Genomic DNA, 17657 nt, shown 5'->3' with positions numbered 1-17657 from the left:
GTGAGTATAAAGGCTAATGTGGAATTTGTAGCTTAAGTACAATCTTCCTCTTGTTAGTGAAATTAACCTAAGCATTCTGCCCATTTTTCTGAAATCAAACAACTTACCCACGTGTGTAACTCACCATACCTCCTTTTCTCTCAAGAAAAGGTCTAAAATTTTCTAACACTGGAAAAAAATAGCAAACAAATAAGAGACTGAATGATATTGCAAGAACTGCTACCTTCAAAGCTTGGCATAGGTATTAAATTTCTGCTTCTCACACGTTTCTGCACATGCTTAAATATTAATAAGGACCCTGTAGCCAAATATACATGGTAACTAAATCCAAAGTTCGGAAGACTGCAGCTTTTACAATACAAATGCACCCTTCAGTACATGAATAAAGAACATTAGGACAGAGATCCTGAGAACTACAAATAAAAAAAGAAAAGAATCATGTGTTTACAATGAATATTGCTCCAAAAAATGCAATGTAGATTATTATCTGACATGAATAAACGTACATATACATTCTCTATTTTCCCTTTTGTCCACCCTTTTACAGTGTTCACAAAGATAAACCTGCATATTTCTCATCTTCTTGGAGGCACCCTAGTGTACCAGAAAGATGGAACGTTGACAGCCTGGTATCATTTACTCTGTGATCTCAGGCAAGTACTTAGAAAAACAAAATCCATCTGAGTCTAAACCTCATTTGAAAAATGGAGAGAATAACAACAATAATAACAAAACCAATTGCCTTATTTATTTATTATTTTTAAAATAAATTTGTTTTTGGCTGCGTTGGGTCTTCGTTGCTGAGCGTGGGCTTTTCTCTAGTTGCGGCGAGCGGGGGCTACTCTTTGTTGTGGTTGGCGTGCTTCTCATTGCGGTGGCATCTATCGTTGCAGAGCATGGGCTCTAGGTGCACAGGCTTCAGTAGTTGTAGCATGAGGGCTCAGTAGTTGTGGCTCACAGGCTCTAGAGCGCAGGCTCAGTAGCTGTGGCACACAGGCTTAGTTGCTCCGCGGCATGTGGGATCTTCCCAGACCAGGGCTCGAACCAGTGTCCCCTGCATTGGCAGGTGGATTTTTAACCACTGCGCCACCAGGGAAGTCCTTGCCTTATTTAACATAAAAAGCATTTCCCATAATTATTAGATACAAAGGATAAAAACTTTTATATTAATGGGCTTGGTATGTAGCAGGATGTGTTAATTCCTTTCCCTTCTGGCACTCTCTTGCAATTACAAATCAAGTGCTGTTAGAAATATAATTCATCTGAACTCAGTAAGAGATACCCAACTGACTGAAATGTCTCCTTCACTGTCTTTTAAGTTTTCTCAATCATGTTTTTGGTCTACTTGTTCCATTATGCAGTCCTCTCTCCTTGAATAAAAATGTAAAAGCAAAACAGAAGTCAAATAATGCTGACTGCTTTCTTGATCATGGCAATGTGACATTCTCAGCCATTACCATACGTCCTTGTGTGTTAACCTTGTTGCTCTGTAAAATTTCAATTACTGCAGATATGTATGGGAATAAATGCTGCTTTTTGTATATAAGACAATCTGGCTGGGAGGTTAAAAGGCAATGTCCTGGGAGTTCCCTGGTGGCCTAGTGGTTAGGATTCTGGGCTTTCACTGCCATGGCCCGGGCTCAATCCCTGGTTGGGGAACTGAGATGCTGCAAGCTGTGTGCCCCCCTTCTCCCCAAAAAGGCAATGTTCTATTTTAACTGAGTCTGAGAAAGGCAACATATAAGATAAACTGCATGTTTTAAGACTTTCAGACTGAATAATTCAACAATCAGTTAATCAGAAATTACCCCTTTTTATGTTTGTCTTAGAAGAAAAACAAATATAAAAGTTACTTGTTATTAAAGAGTGAAGAATATTAAGGAATCAGATAATTTACTATTAAAATGTAATTATATTTTAGAATTCTCTTTTGAATATTTAAATGCTTTTTTTTTTCTTGGCCACATGGCTTGTGGCTTACGGCTTATGGGATCCTAGTTCGCTGACCAGGTATCGAACCTGTGCCCCCTGCAGTGGAAGCACGGAATCCCAACCACTGGACCACTAGGGAATTCCCTTAAATGCTATTAAGTAAAACTTTCTAAGAAATTTGGTTATTGGCATATGAAATTATTACAAATTTACCAATGGTTACAGATACGAACATATTCATGTAAAGAAGCCAGGGAATTGATCATCTCAGAGTATATGAAAAAGAAATGAAAGCAAAGAGGGATAACTTCCCAAACAAATGAACCTAGTTAATTAATTATTTATTTATTTTTGGCTGCGTTGGGTCTTCGTTGCTGCACACAGGCTTTCTCTCGTTGCGGTGAGTGGGGGCTACTCTTTGTTGCAGTGCACGGGCTTCTCATTGTGGTGGCTTCTCTTGTTGCACAGCACAGGCTCTAGGCACGTGGGCTTCAGTAGTTGTGGCACGGGGGCTCAGTAGTTGTGGCTCGCGGGCCCTAGAGTGCAGGCTCAGTAGTTGTGGCACACGGGCTTAGTTGCTCCATGGCATGTGGGATCTTCCCAGACCAGGGCTCGAACTCGTGTCCCCTGCATTGGCAGGCGGATCCTTAATCACTGCACCACCAGGAAGTCCCCAAATGAACCTCATTAAAATCCTCAGGATTTTTAGATGAGAAAATTGAGGGATGGTTCTATCTCCTGACTCCCCAAAAGCCCTACAGAGGATACGTGACTTCCTTCTGCATCCTAAAAAGGAACAGCTACTCCTCCAAAACTGAGGCCCCTATGTTTTCCATACCTAGGAAATAGCATTTATTTTATTTTTAAAAAATTTTCAGGGTTGTGGGCATATTCCAAACTTTCTTTTCTCTTTTTAATGAGAATCCCTGCCATAGAATGTTACTGTTACTGATGGGAGGTATCTTACTCCTCAAGGGTTTGGGTAGAAAAAGATGCAAATCACTGCTATAGAGACTCAGGTACAATAAAACATTGGTTCCTATGGTCTATTTATCACATGTAGAAGTCCAATTCTGATTTGTAAAAAATTCCAGAAATTCAGAATATTTGAAAAATATTTTTTTAAAAAAGTATCACTTTATTTGTACACTTAAGTTGCACATAGAAACTTAAAATACAGTTCTGTAAAACTGAAAGAACTGCCAGGGAAAAGGGAGGGTGTTACCTTTTATTGACTGATCATTAAGGAAGTTAGAGAAATAAAACAAAAACACAATAAAATGTTTAAAAAATTAAAGAACATTTTCCAGGTACAAATTTTATAAATACAAAACAAATTCACAAATTACTTTGAATGCTAAATAAATATCTAGTTAATAAACTCAGACTCAATACCTCCAGCCAGCACTGGTACAGCACTTCAAGGAATAAAGCTGGATTCATTCATGTATAGTGTTGAAAGAATCTGCTTATTAAACAATTCTTAGACATATACACTTTTTTCTAAACTGTGCTATCATGGAAGATTTATCTGTGTAGATAAATCTCCCTTAATACCACACTTCTAAAAAAAAGTCAATGACAAAATAAATCATGGGTGAAAAAATATTTTTTGAGATACTGGGACACATGAATGATCTCAAAATGCACAAAAAACTCTGTAAACCAGTACTGTAGCCAATACATCTATCCAATTTATTAGATACTGAACAAAACTGTAGCAAAGGAAATCTTTCCTACATTCTCCTGAGTGCTTAATATTAAAGTTGAGAATATAGTGCAGGCCACACTTCAATGTGGTCAATCAGTTGTTATTGCTTTATACATATATGTCTGCTTTAGAGCATGATTTAATGTTCCATTTTCATGAACAATTTGTTTTCTTCAAATATATCCTTTAGAAAGACAGAATCAGATTCGTGACTTTTTTGCAGCTGGTGGTGTGCTAACTTGATCCACATTCCCAGGTGTGACGGTGAGTCCAAGTTTTTGAGCCTGAATATGAAAAAATGCTTGCAGCCTAGTTCCAGCTTTTGCTTCACTTGTGTTACGAGGGTTGTACTCAAAGCAGTTCGAAAACATTAACTCAATATCATCGATAAACTCAGCTAGAATGAAAAAACCAAATGAGATAAGAATGAAAGTAAATTATAAATACAATCTTTGTATATCTGGAAATGTCATTAAGAAAACAGAAGTCCACATTTTTCTTTAGAAATTGAAGACTCTGAAACAAGCTGGCAGAACTGAAGCTTAAAATTGTTTATAAATACTTTATAAAATGGTTTTATTGAAATTATACAATTATTTAATTAGAGGTATTTTATATAACTAAAAAGAACATCTATTAAGATGAGATTCTATAAAATATCTTTAACTCATTCAATCCCCATCCATCTTTCATTTCCATATATGCATACATAGCATTTTAGGGATTTCTTGGGATGCCATCTACACAATTACATTAATATACATCATTTAAATAAAAAGAAAAACAGCCTTTACCTCCTTAAAGGAAAATAATTATCAGAGAAAAACATAAATTACTCACATGCTAGTTTATATTCACATTTGTTCACTTTTTCACGAATTATATTTAAGGCAATGGGCTTTTTGATGATGTCATAATAGTCTGGGACCTGTAAAATAATTCAAAAATTATCTCTCCTATAGAAAATTTATTGAAGATAAGTAGTCAAATACATGCAAGTTTTGCCCTTAAAAGCAACTGAATATTAACTTCTGAATACTATTATTCCATTAAAATTACATAATACATTTCAGTCATTGTAATGTTGTAAAAGCTTATTTGATACTATAAAAAATGTTAACAATGTATTGTGAAAAAACAGATTATGGGTTTGCTTGTGTGTTCTCTTCCTTTCTCTGACTCTCTCTATATAGATACATAAATGTATTTATAAAGAAATTTCTGTAATGACCATGACTGCATTTGTAATAAAGAATAAAATACAGGTAACAAAACTTAATTCAGCACAAAACTACTCAGGAAAAATAAGTTACAGTCCAACTGAGAGTTAATTTTTTTTTTTGTTGTTAAATATTTATTTAGTTTTGGCAGCGTCGAGTCTTAGTTGCGGCGTGTGGGCTTTCCTCTAGTTGCCCCACGTGGGCTTAGTTGCCCCGTGGCATGTGGGATCTTAGTTCCCCGTCCAGGGATGGAACCTGTGTCGCCTGTGTTGGAAGGTGGATTCTTAACCACTGGACCACCAGGGAAGTCCCAGAGAGTTAATTTTTATAAGACACTATTCAATGTTAATTAATCTTTCATATTCTGGTTCTAGAATTCTCAAAGTAGAATTCTGATGATGTCACTTTTTCATTCAGAAACCTTCACCTGATACTGACAAGTGAGGCCCTTTACAATCTAGTTGTGTCTGAGCCCCTCTAACACACCCTCTGCTCCATTCAAACCATCCATCATTCCCATATTCTCATTTCTAGGTCTTAACTTGTTGTTCCCTCTTCCTAAAATGCCCTCATTCCATTTCTCACTGTTGAAATCCCATCTTTCTTCAGTGACCAAATCAAATAGTTCTTCCATAAAAAAACTTTCTAATTCCTGCTATTCCTTCCCCCTGAAATGCTCAAATCAATTCCTTCTCTTCTCTACTTCTGAAAGACCATTAAACTTCTAGTATAACTAACACTGTCCTACCTCTGCTATGGCACATCATATTCTGTCATACCTATATAAAAATAACAGCTCAAATCCCTTAGTTAGGTTAGGCTATCTCTGTTATTCAAGAGTACCCATCTTTTACATCAGTGTTTCTCAAAATGCTGTCCCTGGACCAGCACCATCAGCTTCATTTGGGGACTTGTCAGTAATGCAAATGGCTGGGCATCATCCCAGACCTAGTGAAACAGACTGGGGTGGGGCCCAGTCAGCTGTGTTTTAACAAGCCCTCCATTGATTGTGGTGTACGCTAAAGTTTAAGAAACACTGTTTTACATAATAGAAATGCCAATAATGGTACTCAGCTGAATCAACTCTATTCATATTCATTACACAGAATAAAAAGTGAGGTTATTTCAACACACGGTCATCATTTATAAGAATCAGTCACAGGGGCTTCCCTGGTGGTGCAGTGGTTAAGAATCCACCGGCCAATGCAGGGGACATGGGTTCAAGCCCTGGTCTGGGAAGATCCCACATGCCATGGAGCAACTAAGCCCGTGTGCCACAACTACTGAGCCTGCGCTCTAGGGCCCGTGAGCCACAACCACTGAGCCCACGTGCCACAACTACTGAAGCCAGCGTGCCTAGAGCCCATGCTCCGCAATGAGAAGACACTGCAATGAGAAGCCCATGCACCACAACAAAGAGTGGCCCCCTCTTGACGTAACTAGAGAGAGCCCACGTGCAGCAATGAAGACCCAACGCAGCCAAAGATAAATAAATAAATTAATTAATTAAAAAAAAAAGAATCAGTCACAGGACTAGAAGGGACTGAGGAGACTATGCTAGCTCCATTTTTTTCAATATAGGAACAAATGTTCCAAGATTTGTTTTGTTTTTTAAGTAGACAGTGACTAAACAAGCATTTTGACTACATTAAAGTTGCCATGCAGACTAAATCAGATAATACACATGAATACATTTTATAAAGTCTAGTAGTATTACCTGGATTTTAGAAACGAGTTTCAAAAAAGGCCAGCTGTCATCATGCCGTACCAATTCCACAACAAGTTGTTCAAAAGCGGACAATTCATGAACTCCTCCCTGTCGACCTGAACTCCTTCGATTAGGTGTCACAGGAGATGATTCTGAATAAATAATTATGTTAACTTTAGGTGATGACAAAACAAAATATTTGATCACCATAAGCTAATCAGGACATATAAATACAAACTAAATTCAAACAGAAAATCGACACTCTACACGCTGAGATGTTAAGCTGACTTACATTCTGAGGGATAGGTAAATCTGGACCAAGTATTCGTTATTTCCTTTCGATCTTAAAAATTTCCAGTTGAAATAAACACTCATTGGGAACAGATTGTAAAAAGAGTGTAATACAAAAGGAAATTCTAGAACACGAAGTTTGTGGGTTATTACTCCATTTTATTAAAAATATGTTTTTAACTACAATAAAATGAAATCCTCTGGTATTTCCTGAAATACAACCTTAGGAAAATAACCTCTTTAGATTTAGAAACTTGGCCTCTTTATAAATTACCTTGCATAATAGAAAATATTTCTCAATGATGAAATAAAAATTATTCTTATAAATCTAATTTTATATGGAGAATTTTCTTAAAGCAAAATGCTTTCTCATAAAATGTAAGGTATATGATGAGATCTAAGGTGAATGAATTAGTAGAAAATAGTAGTATAGTCCATATATAGATCTAGGTGTTTAAATTCTCTGCTTAAATGTTAATCCACACATTTCCCCCTTTATTTGTCCTTAGAACCAGGTTAGTAAGTTCACACATCAATTAAAAACAACAACATTTTCTTCAGCAGTTTTTTTTTTTCTTTCTTGAAACAAAAATGCTTCAGGTGTACTATTTTCCAAATAGCCTGGGGTTCAGGATTGGGGAAGAGCAAAACACATAAGGGGATAGGAAAAGCTAAATTAGATCTCGGTGCAAAGTTACCTGATACTACCCCCACCCCACTGCCAAACCTGACGACCTGGCGACTACATCATGTTCCATTCTTCCACCAGTGAATTCCTTAATCCTGTCATGGGTTTGAATAATGCAATACAAGCTATCTAAAATTCTTCAAAGAACAGTAGTAGCATTTTTTATGTTTAACTTCATTTTTGAAATATCAAAATTTTACTACTACTGACATTAAAGAAAAAAGAGGATAGGATTAGAGATAAATGGGTAAAGAGATTATTACATGGATAAATATTACCAACAACTTATGTAATATAAATATATGTAATATATAAACAATTTATATAATATATATATATATATAAACATTAAAACAACAATTATCAGAATCAAAAAGACAGCTGGTGATCACTCCCTAACAATATTACTGTTCCCAACTCTCCCTGCCCCGAAATTCAGTATGTCAGGTGGGAACCTTATCAAATTACCTAATGTAGCTTGTCTAGGTGATGATGAGTACATGTGTTTTGAAGGAAGCAAAGGTGGAAGAGAATGAAACGTATTATAATGTGGTATACTGAGGCTGTTCAAGTATTGGCCAAATCTCTCCATTAAACACAGAACACTGTTTGCAAATTTCTTACAACTACCCTACTACACTAGTAGAAACACTAGTACTGTAGTTTACCTTTATTCCAAATACCTGCCCCTTCCTTGAACATTATGCTTCAGGTCAGGTTGCTCCCTAATAACTCTGTATAGTGGACAGCCTTTCAAAAATGATACAAAGTATCTCAGCATTCAATCTTTCCAAATTACTCCATTTTCTTAGGTAAGAATAGCTTAAATTAGACTTCTTCATACCTGTAGATTGTCTTTTCCTGCCTCTTCTCTTGGATTCACTATCTTGGAGAGAAAGTTTTGAAGCAACATTTAGAGATCTTGACCGCTCACTTGACTTTGTGGCAATGACTCTGAAGTTAGGGAAGCTGGGACTATTTTCTGGTGTATTATTAGCACTTTTCCTGCCTCTGCGTTTTCTACGAGGACTAAGTAGTTCCATGAATACATCTGCTTGCAGTGGGCCATGACTCTGGCGAGTAGAACGACTGGCAATTCTTACAGATTTAGTTTCTGTAGGAGGAGCAGATTTTATCTTTCTTAGGCTTCTACCAGTAGCTTTAGAAGAAACAGTTGTTTTCGGTGTATTCTGCTGACTCCTTGAAGTATATCTTCCAGGATCTTGTCGTTGGCCACGACTTGAGAAAGAAGAACTAAGTCTCCCTCTTGTTTTAATTGGTAATCTAACTTGTGGTCTTCCTCGTTTTGGTGGGCTATAAATAGTGTTAGAAAACAATTATTGTACAGAGCAATGATGAACATATGATTACTTCTATCCCCCTTGTTCTACTATCCAGCCAATGAGTTCTACATACATAACTTTTGTGTTACTGAGACTTATCCTGTACTCAGTTCTTTAAACTTAGAATCAACAAACTCTTCATGGAAATCTAAAATGTGCTTTCATATATTTCTTTGTAATGCAAAGACAAAGAATGTCTAATGTTTAATAATTTCTTGGTAACTCCAGGACATCATCATGAAAATCAGATCCTAGGTTGTGATAAACTGTAATAAAATCCTCAGGAGAGCCGAATAAATGGACTTAATCATGTTGAAAAACTTAAAATGCAAATCTTTTGTCTCCTTATGCTACAGAAGACTGTCACTTTTCATTACTATTGATACTGAGGTAACCTACAGTTTTGGCCAATGGATCCCACAAAAGTAGGCCTTAAACCTACTGTTCCTCAACACTAAGCCAGGAATCTCTTTGTCATCTTTTGATTCTTACTGTAAGATACAAAACTAGATTCAACCCTTTAATTGCCTTTAAGTTATAGACAAGAATGATACAACCCCAGTAAGCCTCCTTATATCCATCTCCCCCCATACCTGAACTTCCAGTTTACTTAAAATATTTCCAAAAATTCTCCAAGTTCTTTATCATCTTTATGCTTAACACAATACTGCCATTACAAGCTACAGGGAAAATGGCTCCTGCTAGTTGGAGCTATTGAACAACTTGTTTAAAGTAGAGGGGGTGGCTCTCTCTACTCATCCTCCTCAGTCTCTGACCTATTTGTACTGTGTCGGTTCTAGGTTGCCCCTGCTTCACATTCATTTTCTTGATTCCACAAGAATGGAGTTCAAATGTTAAAAACAAGGGGAGGTCTTAGGGACAAATAAAGGGAGACTGCCCCAGTGCTGCCACGGCAGGAATAACCAAAGTCATTCATTAGGCCTGGGTGACACAGCTTGCTAAGCTGCAGAATACTTGGCTATACAGTAGTATAGAAGTTGTTTCTAGGTGCTGATGCAGTAGGAGTATAAAAATACAATGTGCTTCCTGGCATTTCTCTCTCTCTCTGTAGACTGCCAAGATCACCAATATTTGGGTATAACTCCTTGAGAAAAGCAAAAGAGGCATCAGGAGCTGCATTCATCTCTATCTCATGAATATCCTCTAGACTGCTTATTTGCTGCTTTCAGCAAAAAATTAAGTAATATCAACCTCGACGTGGCTCTGAATTGACATCCTAACCAAACTTACACTTGATTTTATGATCTGGCTAAGTTCACAAAGCGACTATACTCCCTTGGGAATAATTTCATATGTTTATAATACGTAAAAAGCAAGGGGAGGGCTTCCCTGGTGGCGCAGTGGTTGAGAGTCCGCCTGCCGATGCAGGGGACACGGGTTCGTGTCCCGGTCCGGGAAGATCCCACATGCCGCGGAGCAGCTGGGCCCGTGAGCCATGGCCGCTGAGCCTGCGCGTCCGGAGCCTGTGCTCCGCAACGGGAGAGGCCACAACAGTGAGAGGCCCGCGTACGGCAAAAAAAAAAAAAAAAAAGAAAAAAGCCAGGGGAACTGTATGACACTATATTGTACACTAGTTTTTTGTTTTTAAATTATGGGCCCCAACCATTCCATTTGCATTTGAAAAGTCAAGAGGCTGTCTAGTTAAAGACCCGAACTCTCATTTTATTGCATGGTAGGACTTACCTGACGTCCTCCTCTTCTTGAGAATCATCTTCATCTTGTTCTACCTCATACTCTTCCTCCTCACTTGGACCCTCTTCATCATCATCATCAACTTCTTCATCCTCACCTTCCATACTACCTTCCATCTCGTCATCACTTTCCAAGGATGGTCTCTGTCTAGAGGAGAGTCTTCTAGAACGTTGCTTTGGCCGACACTCTGGACAAAACCAATCTCCTTCAGGCACAGTCTGATAAATCAAATAAATGATCACTAATCATCTGTCACTCAAAATCTCAGTGTCTCAATTCTAATCTGAGAAGCAGCAGAAGAAAAAAAATACCTTGAGCTTTGGTCGAACACAGTAGGTATGATGACCCCGATCACAGCCATCACAAAGTACCATGTTTTCAGCATCACCCTTCTTTCGGCATATCTTGCAACGGGCATTTAGTATAGACTTAGACCATATTACACTACGATCCAAGGTGGAGAGATGAAGAAAGACTTGGGATAGACTGGCAGAAGAAAGGAGAGAGTCTCTCCAACGGTCCAGGACTGTTTTATAAGAACGCCCACTGTCACTGGCATCTTAAATGAAAAGGGAAAGTGATTAAACTTCCTAGGCAAACCCTAGATATCTCCTAGAACTATTTTCTTGGTAGTGTAAATAGGTTGGAATTCACAGTTCTTCTCTCTTAATACTTCACAAAAAGACCACGTTGACATTAAAAACAAAACCTCGTGTTAAAGAAAATTTGCTGAGCCACATCTTATTTATGACATAAGGAATTACTTAAATCCATAAAACAAATGCTGGGGGATTTCAACAGTTAAAAGAGAAAAATAACAGGCAATGTGTTCTCAATCTAGTAATCTAGTTCTTCGTATCAAACCTTGATGTAATTTAGAAAGCTCGCTATATATGATTACAAGTCAGCTACTATTCATTTGAATCAAGAATGTTACTGCCTCATTTCCGATAAAAGATGGACTGCTCTCTAAGTATAAATCACATTTAAGGTTTCTTTTGGGGATAATGAAAATGTTCTGAAATTAGATAGTGGTGGATGGCTGTACAACTGTGAATATACTAAAAACCACTGAACTGTATAATTTAAAAGGGTGAATTTTATATATGCGAAATGTATCTCAATATAAATTAAAATATCAATTATGTATAAATGCCAACTATATTGTCTTCTATACCTAAGAAAATATTATTATTATTATTTTTGCGGTATGCGGGCCTCTCACTGTTGTGGCCTCTCCCGTTGCAGAGCACAGGCTCCGGACGCACAGGCTCAGAGGCCATGGCTCACGGGCCCAGCCGCTCCACGGCATGTGGTATCTTCCCGGACCGGGGCACGAACCCATGTCCCCTGCATCAGCAGGCGGACTCTCAACCACCGCGCCACCAGGGAAGCCCAAGAAAATATTATTTTTAAAATAAGGTGAATTAAAAAAAATGTTAATACCCCCTTAAAAAGAACTTTCAGCACCAATTTTTATACAGAAACATTTGAACCTATTAAGTCATTTAGGAGATGTTCAAGATGGCGGAAGAGTAAGACATGGAGGTCACCTTCCTCCCCACAGATACATCCGAAATACATCTACACGTGGAACAACTCCTAAAGAACACCTACTGAACGCTGGCAGAAGACCTCAGATCTCCCAAAAAGCAAGAAACTCCCCACGTACCTGGGTTGGGCAAAAGATAAAAGAATAAACAGAGACAAAAGGATAGGGATGGGACCTGCACCAGTGGGAGGGAGCTGTGAAGGAGGTAAGGTTTCCCACACTAGGAAGCCCCTTTGCGGGCAGAGACTGCAGGGGACGGAGTGCGGAAGCTTCATAGCCGTGGAGGAGAACGCAGCCACAGGGGTGCAGAGGGCAAAGTGGAGAGATTCCCGCACAGAGGATCGGTGCCGACCAGCACTCACCAGCCCGAGAGGCTTGTCTGCTCATCTGCCGGGGTGGGTGGGGGCTGGGAGCTGAGGCTCGGGCTTCAGTCGGATCTCAGGGAGAGGACTGGGGTTGGCTGCGTGAACACAGCCTGAAGGGGGCTAGTGAGCCACAGCTAGCCAGGACGGAGTCTGGGAAAAAGTCTGGAGCTGCCAGAGAGGCAAAAGACCATTGTTTTGGGGTGCCGAGGAGAGGGGAATCAGAGCACTGCCTAAATGAGCTCCAGAGACAGGAGCAAGCCGTGGCTATCAGCGCGGACCCCACAGACGGGCATGAGACACTAAGGCAGCTGCTGCAGCCACCAAGAAGCCTGTGTGCAAGCACAGGTCACTATCCACACCTCCCCTCCCGGGAGCCCATGTGGCCTGCCACTGCCAGGGTCCCGTGATCCAGGGACAACTTCCCGGGGAGAACACACGGCACGCCTCAGGCTGTTGCAACGTCACGCCGGCCTCTGCCGCCACAGGCTTGCCACGCATTCTGTACCCCTCCCTCCCACTGGCCTGAGTGAGCCAGAGCCCCCGAATCAGCTGCTACTTTAACCCCTTCCTGTCTGAGTGAAGAACAGACGTCCTCAGGGGACCTACATGCAGAGGCGGGGCCAAATCCAAAGCTGAATCCCGGGAGCTGTGCAAACAAAGAAGAGAAAGGGAAATCTCTCCCAGCAGCCTCAGGAGCAGCGGATTAAATCTCCACCATCAACTTGATGTACCCTGCATCTGTGGAATACCTGAATAGACAATGAATCATCCCAAACTGAGGAGGTGGATTTCGGGAGCAACGATATATATATATTTTTCCTTCTTCTCTTTTTGTGAGTGTGTATGTGTATGCTTCTATGCTTTGTTGTGTGATTTTGTCTGTACAGCTTTGCTTTTACCATTTGTCCTAGGGTTCTGTCTGTCCGTAGTTTTTTTTCTCTTAGTATAGTTTTTAGCACTGTTATCTTGGTGGATTTGTTTTTTGGTTTGGTTGCTCTCTTCTTTCTTTTCTTTTCTTAATTACTTTTAATTTTTCTTCATTTTTAAAAATTATTTTTTATTTTAATAACTTTATTTTATTTTACTTTTTTCTCCCTTCCTTTCTTTCTTTTTCCCCCCTTTTCTTCTGAGCCTTGTGGCTGACAGGCTCTCGGTGCTCTGGACAGGAGTCAGGCCTGTGTCTCTGAGGTGGGAGAGCCGAGTTCAGGACATTGGTCCACAAGAGACTTCCCAGCTCCACGTAATATCAAATGGTGAAAATATCCCAGAGATCTCCACCTCAACGCTAAGACCCAGCTTCACTCAACAACCAGCAAGCTACAGTGCTGGACACCCTATGCTAAACAACTAGCAAGACAGGAACACAACCCCACCCATTAGCACAGAGGCTGCCTAAAATCATAATAAGGTCACAGACACCCCAAACATACCACTGGACGTGGTCCTGCCCACCAGAAAGACAAGCTCCAGCCTCATTCACCAGAACCCAGGCACTAGTCCCCTCCACCAGGAAGCATACACAACCCACTGAACAAACCTTAGCCACTGGGGACACACCAACAACAACAGGAACTACGAACCTGCAGCCTGCAAAAAGGAGACCCCAAACACAGTAAGTTAAGCAAAATGAGAAGACAGAGAAATACCAAAAGACACAGATTGGCTGAATGGATACAAAAACAAGACCCACATATATGCTGTCAACAAGAGACCCACTTCAGACCTAGGGACACATACAGACCGCAAGTGAGGGGATGGAAACAGATATTCCATGCAAAGGGAAATTAAAAGAAAGCTGGAGTAGCTATTCTCGTATCAGACAAAATAGACTTTAAAATAAAGACTATTACAAGAGACAAAGAAGGACAATACATAATGATCAAGGGATCAATCCAAGAAGGAGAAATAACAATTGTAAATATTTATGAATCGAACATAGGAGCACCTCAATACATAAGGCAAATGCTAACAGCCATAAAAAGGGGATATCAACAGTAACACATTCATAGTAGGGGACTTTAACATCCCACTTTCACCAATGGACAGATCATCCAAAATGAAAATAAATAAGGAAACAGAAGCTTTAAATGATACATTAAACAAGATGGACTTAATTGATATATATAGGACATTCCATCCTAAAACAGCAGAATACACTTTCTTCTCAAGTGCTCATGGAACATTCTCCAGGGTAAATCATATCTTGGGGCATAAATCAAGCCTTGGTAAATTTAAGAAAATTGAAATCGTATCAAGTATCTTTTCTGACCACAATGCTATGAGACTAGATATCAATTACAGGAAAAGATCTGTAAAAAATACAAACACATAGAGGCTAAAAAATAACTACTTAATAACCAAGAGATCACTGAATAAATCAAAAAGGAAATCAAAAAATACCTAGAAACAAATGACAATGAAAACACGACAACCCAAAGCCTATGGGATGCAGCAAAAGCAGTTCTAAGAGGGAAGTTTATAGCAATACAATCCTACCTGAAGAGATAAGAAACATCTCAAATAAACAATCTAACCTTACACCTAAAGCAATTAGAGAAAGAAGACCAAAAAACCCCCAAAATTAGCAGAAGGAAAGAAATCATAAATATCAGAAATAAATGAAAAAGAAATGAAGGAAACGAGAGCAAAGATCAATAAAACTAAAAGCTGGGTCTTTGAGAAGATAAACAAAATTGATAAAACACTAGCCAGACTGATCAAGAAAAAAAGGGAGAAGACTCAAACCAATAGAATTAGAAATGAAAAAGTAGAAGTAACAACTGACACTGCAGAAATACAAAGGATCATGAGGGATTACTACAAGTAACTATATGCCAATAAAATGGACAACCTGGAAGAAATGGACAAATTCTTAGAAAAACACAACCTTCTGAGACTGAACCAGGAAGAAATAAAAATATAAACAGACCAGTGCTTCCCTGCTGGCGCAGCGGTTGAGAGTCCGCCTGCTGATGCAGGGGACACGGGTTTGTGCCCTGGTCTGGGAGGATCCCACATGCTGCGGAGCGGCTGGGCCCGTGAGCCATGGCCACTGAGCCTGCATGTCCGGAGCCTGTGCTCCACAGCGGGAGAGACCACAGTAGTGAGAGGCCCGCGTACCGCAAAAAAGGAACAAAAACAAAAAGAAACAAAAAATATATATATAAACAGACCAATCACAAGCACTGAAATTGAGACTGTGATTAAAAATCTTCCAACAAACAAAAGCCCAGGACCGGATGGCTTCACAGGTGAATTCTATCAAACATTTAGAGAAGAGCTAACACCTATCCTTCTCAAACTCTTCCAAAATATAGCAGAGGGAGGAACACTCCCAAACTCATTCTACGAGGCCACCATCACCTTGATACCAAAACCAGACAAGGATGTCACAAAGAAAGAAAACTACAGGCCAATATCACTGATGAACATAGATGCAAAAATCCTCAACAAAATACTAGCAAACAGAATCCAACAGCACATTAAAAGGATCATACACCATGATCAAGTGGGGTTTCTCCCAGGAATGCAAGTATTCTTCAATATATGCAAAACAATCAACGTGATACACCATATTAACAAATTGAAGGAGAAAAGCCATAAGATCATCTCAATAGATGCAGAAAAAGCTTTTGACAAAATTCACTACCCATTTATGATAAAAACCCTCGAGAAAGTAGGCATAGAGGGAAGACACCTCAACATAATAAAGGCCATATATGACAAACCCACAGCCAACATTTTTCTCAATGGTGAAAAACCGAAACCATTTCCACTAAGATCAGGAAGAAGAGAAGGTCGCCCACTCTCACCACTATTATTCAACACAGTTTTGGAAGTTTTAGCCACAGCAATCAGAGAAGAAAAAGAAATAAAAGGAATCCAAATCGGAAAAGAAGTAAAATGGTCACTGTTTGCAGATGGCATGATACTATACATAGAGAATCCTAAAGATGCTACCAGAAAACTACTAGAGCTAATCAATGCAGTTGGTAAAGTAGCAGGATACAAAATTAATACACAGAAATCTCTTGCACTCCTATACACTAATGATGAAAAATCTGAAAGAGAAATTAAGAAACACTCCCATTTACCATTGCAACAAAAAGAATAAAATATCTAGGAATAAACCTACCTAAGGAGGAGAAAGACTTGCACTCAGGAAACTATAAAACACTGATGAAAGAAATTAAAGATGATACAAATAGATGGAGAGATATACCATGTTCTTGGATTGGAAGAATCAACACTGTGAAAATGACTATACTACCCAAAGCAATCTACAGATTCAATGCAGTCCCTATCAAACTACCAGTAGCATTTGTCAGAGAACTAGAACAAAAAATTTCACAATTTGTATGGAAACACAGAAGACCCCGAATAGCCAAAGCAATCTTGAGAATGAAAAACAGAGCTGGAGGAATCAGGCTCTTGGACTTCAGACTATACTACAAAGCTACAGTAATCAAGACAGTATGGTACTGGCACAAAAACAGAAATATAGATCAATGGAACAGGATAGAAAGCCCAGAGAAAAACCCACGCACATATGGTCACCTTATCTTTGATAAAGGAGGCAGGAATGTACAGTGGAGAAAGGACAGCCTCTTCAATAAGTGGTGCTAGGAAAACTGGACAGGTACATGTAAAAGAATGAAATTAGAACACTCCCTAACACCATACACAAACGTAAACTGAAAGTGGATGAAATACCTAAATGTAAGGCCAGACACTATCAAACTCTTAGAGGAAAACATAGGCAGCCACTCTATGACATATATCACAGCAAGATCCTTTCTGACCCACCTCCTAGAGAAATGGAAATAAAAACAAAAATAAACAAATGGGACCTAATGAAACTTACAAGCTTTTGCACAGCAAAGGAAACCATAAACAAGATGAAAAGACAACCCTCAGAATGGGAGAAAATATTTGCAAATGAACCAACTGACAAAGGATTGATCTCCAAAATATACAAGCAGCTTAATATCAAAAAAACAAAAAACCCAACCCAAAACTGGGCAGTAGACCTAAATAGACATTTCTCCAAAGAAGTTGTACAGATTGCCAACAAACACATGAAAGAATGCTCAACATTACTAATCATTAGAGAAATGCAAATCAAAACTGCAAT

General features: G+C 39.1%; 1 protein-coding gene across 2 annotated transcripts in view; it reads right to left on the bottom strand.

Moving 5' to 3' along the window:
- Positions 1-3047: 3047 nt before the first annotated feature.
- BAZ1A (bromodomain adjacent to zinc finger domain 1A) overlaps positions 3048-17657 on the bottom strand; it is a 92878-nt gene continuing 78268 nt past the window's right edge. For both annotated transcript variants that reach the window (XM_024762045.1, XM_024762044.1), the window contains 6 exons: positions 10918-11165; positions 10598-10824; positions 8395-8864; positions 6581-6723; positions 4484-4571; positions 3048-4040 (listed from right to left, as the gene is read on the bottom strand). In XM_024762045.1, coding sequence (XP_024617813.1) covers positions 3844-4040; positions 4484-4571; positions 6581-6723; positions 8395-8864; positions 10598-10824; positions 10918-11165 — 1373 coding nt within the window. In that variant the 3' untranslated portion in view covers positions 3048-3843. The remainder of the gene's footprint in view (positions 4041-4483; positions 4572-6580; positions 6724-8394; positions 8865-10597; positions 10825-10917; positions 11166-17657) is intronic.

This window comes from Neophocaena asiaeorientalis, unplaced genomic scaffold (genome assembly GCF_003031525.2).
Source record: "Neophocaena asiaeorientalis asiaeorientalis breed wild unplaced genomic scaffold, Neophocaena_asiaeorientalis_V1.1 scaffold190, whole genome shotgun sequence".
Taxonomy (NCBI): Eukaryota; Metazoa; Chordata; class Mammalia; order Artiodactyla; family Phocoenidae; genus Neophocaena; species Neophocaena asiaeorientalis.
Note: the sequence above shows the minus strand (reverse complement) of the source record. Positions and strands in the feature narration are given on the sequence as shown.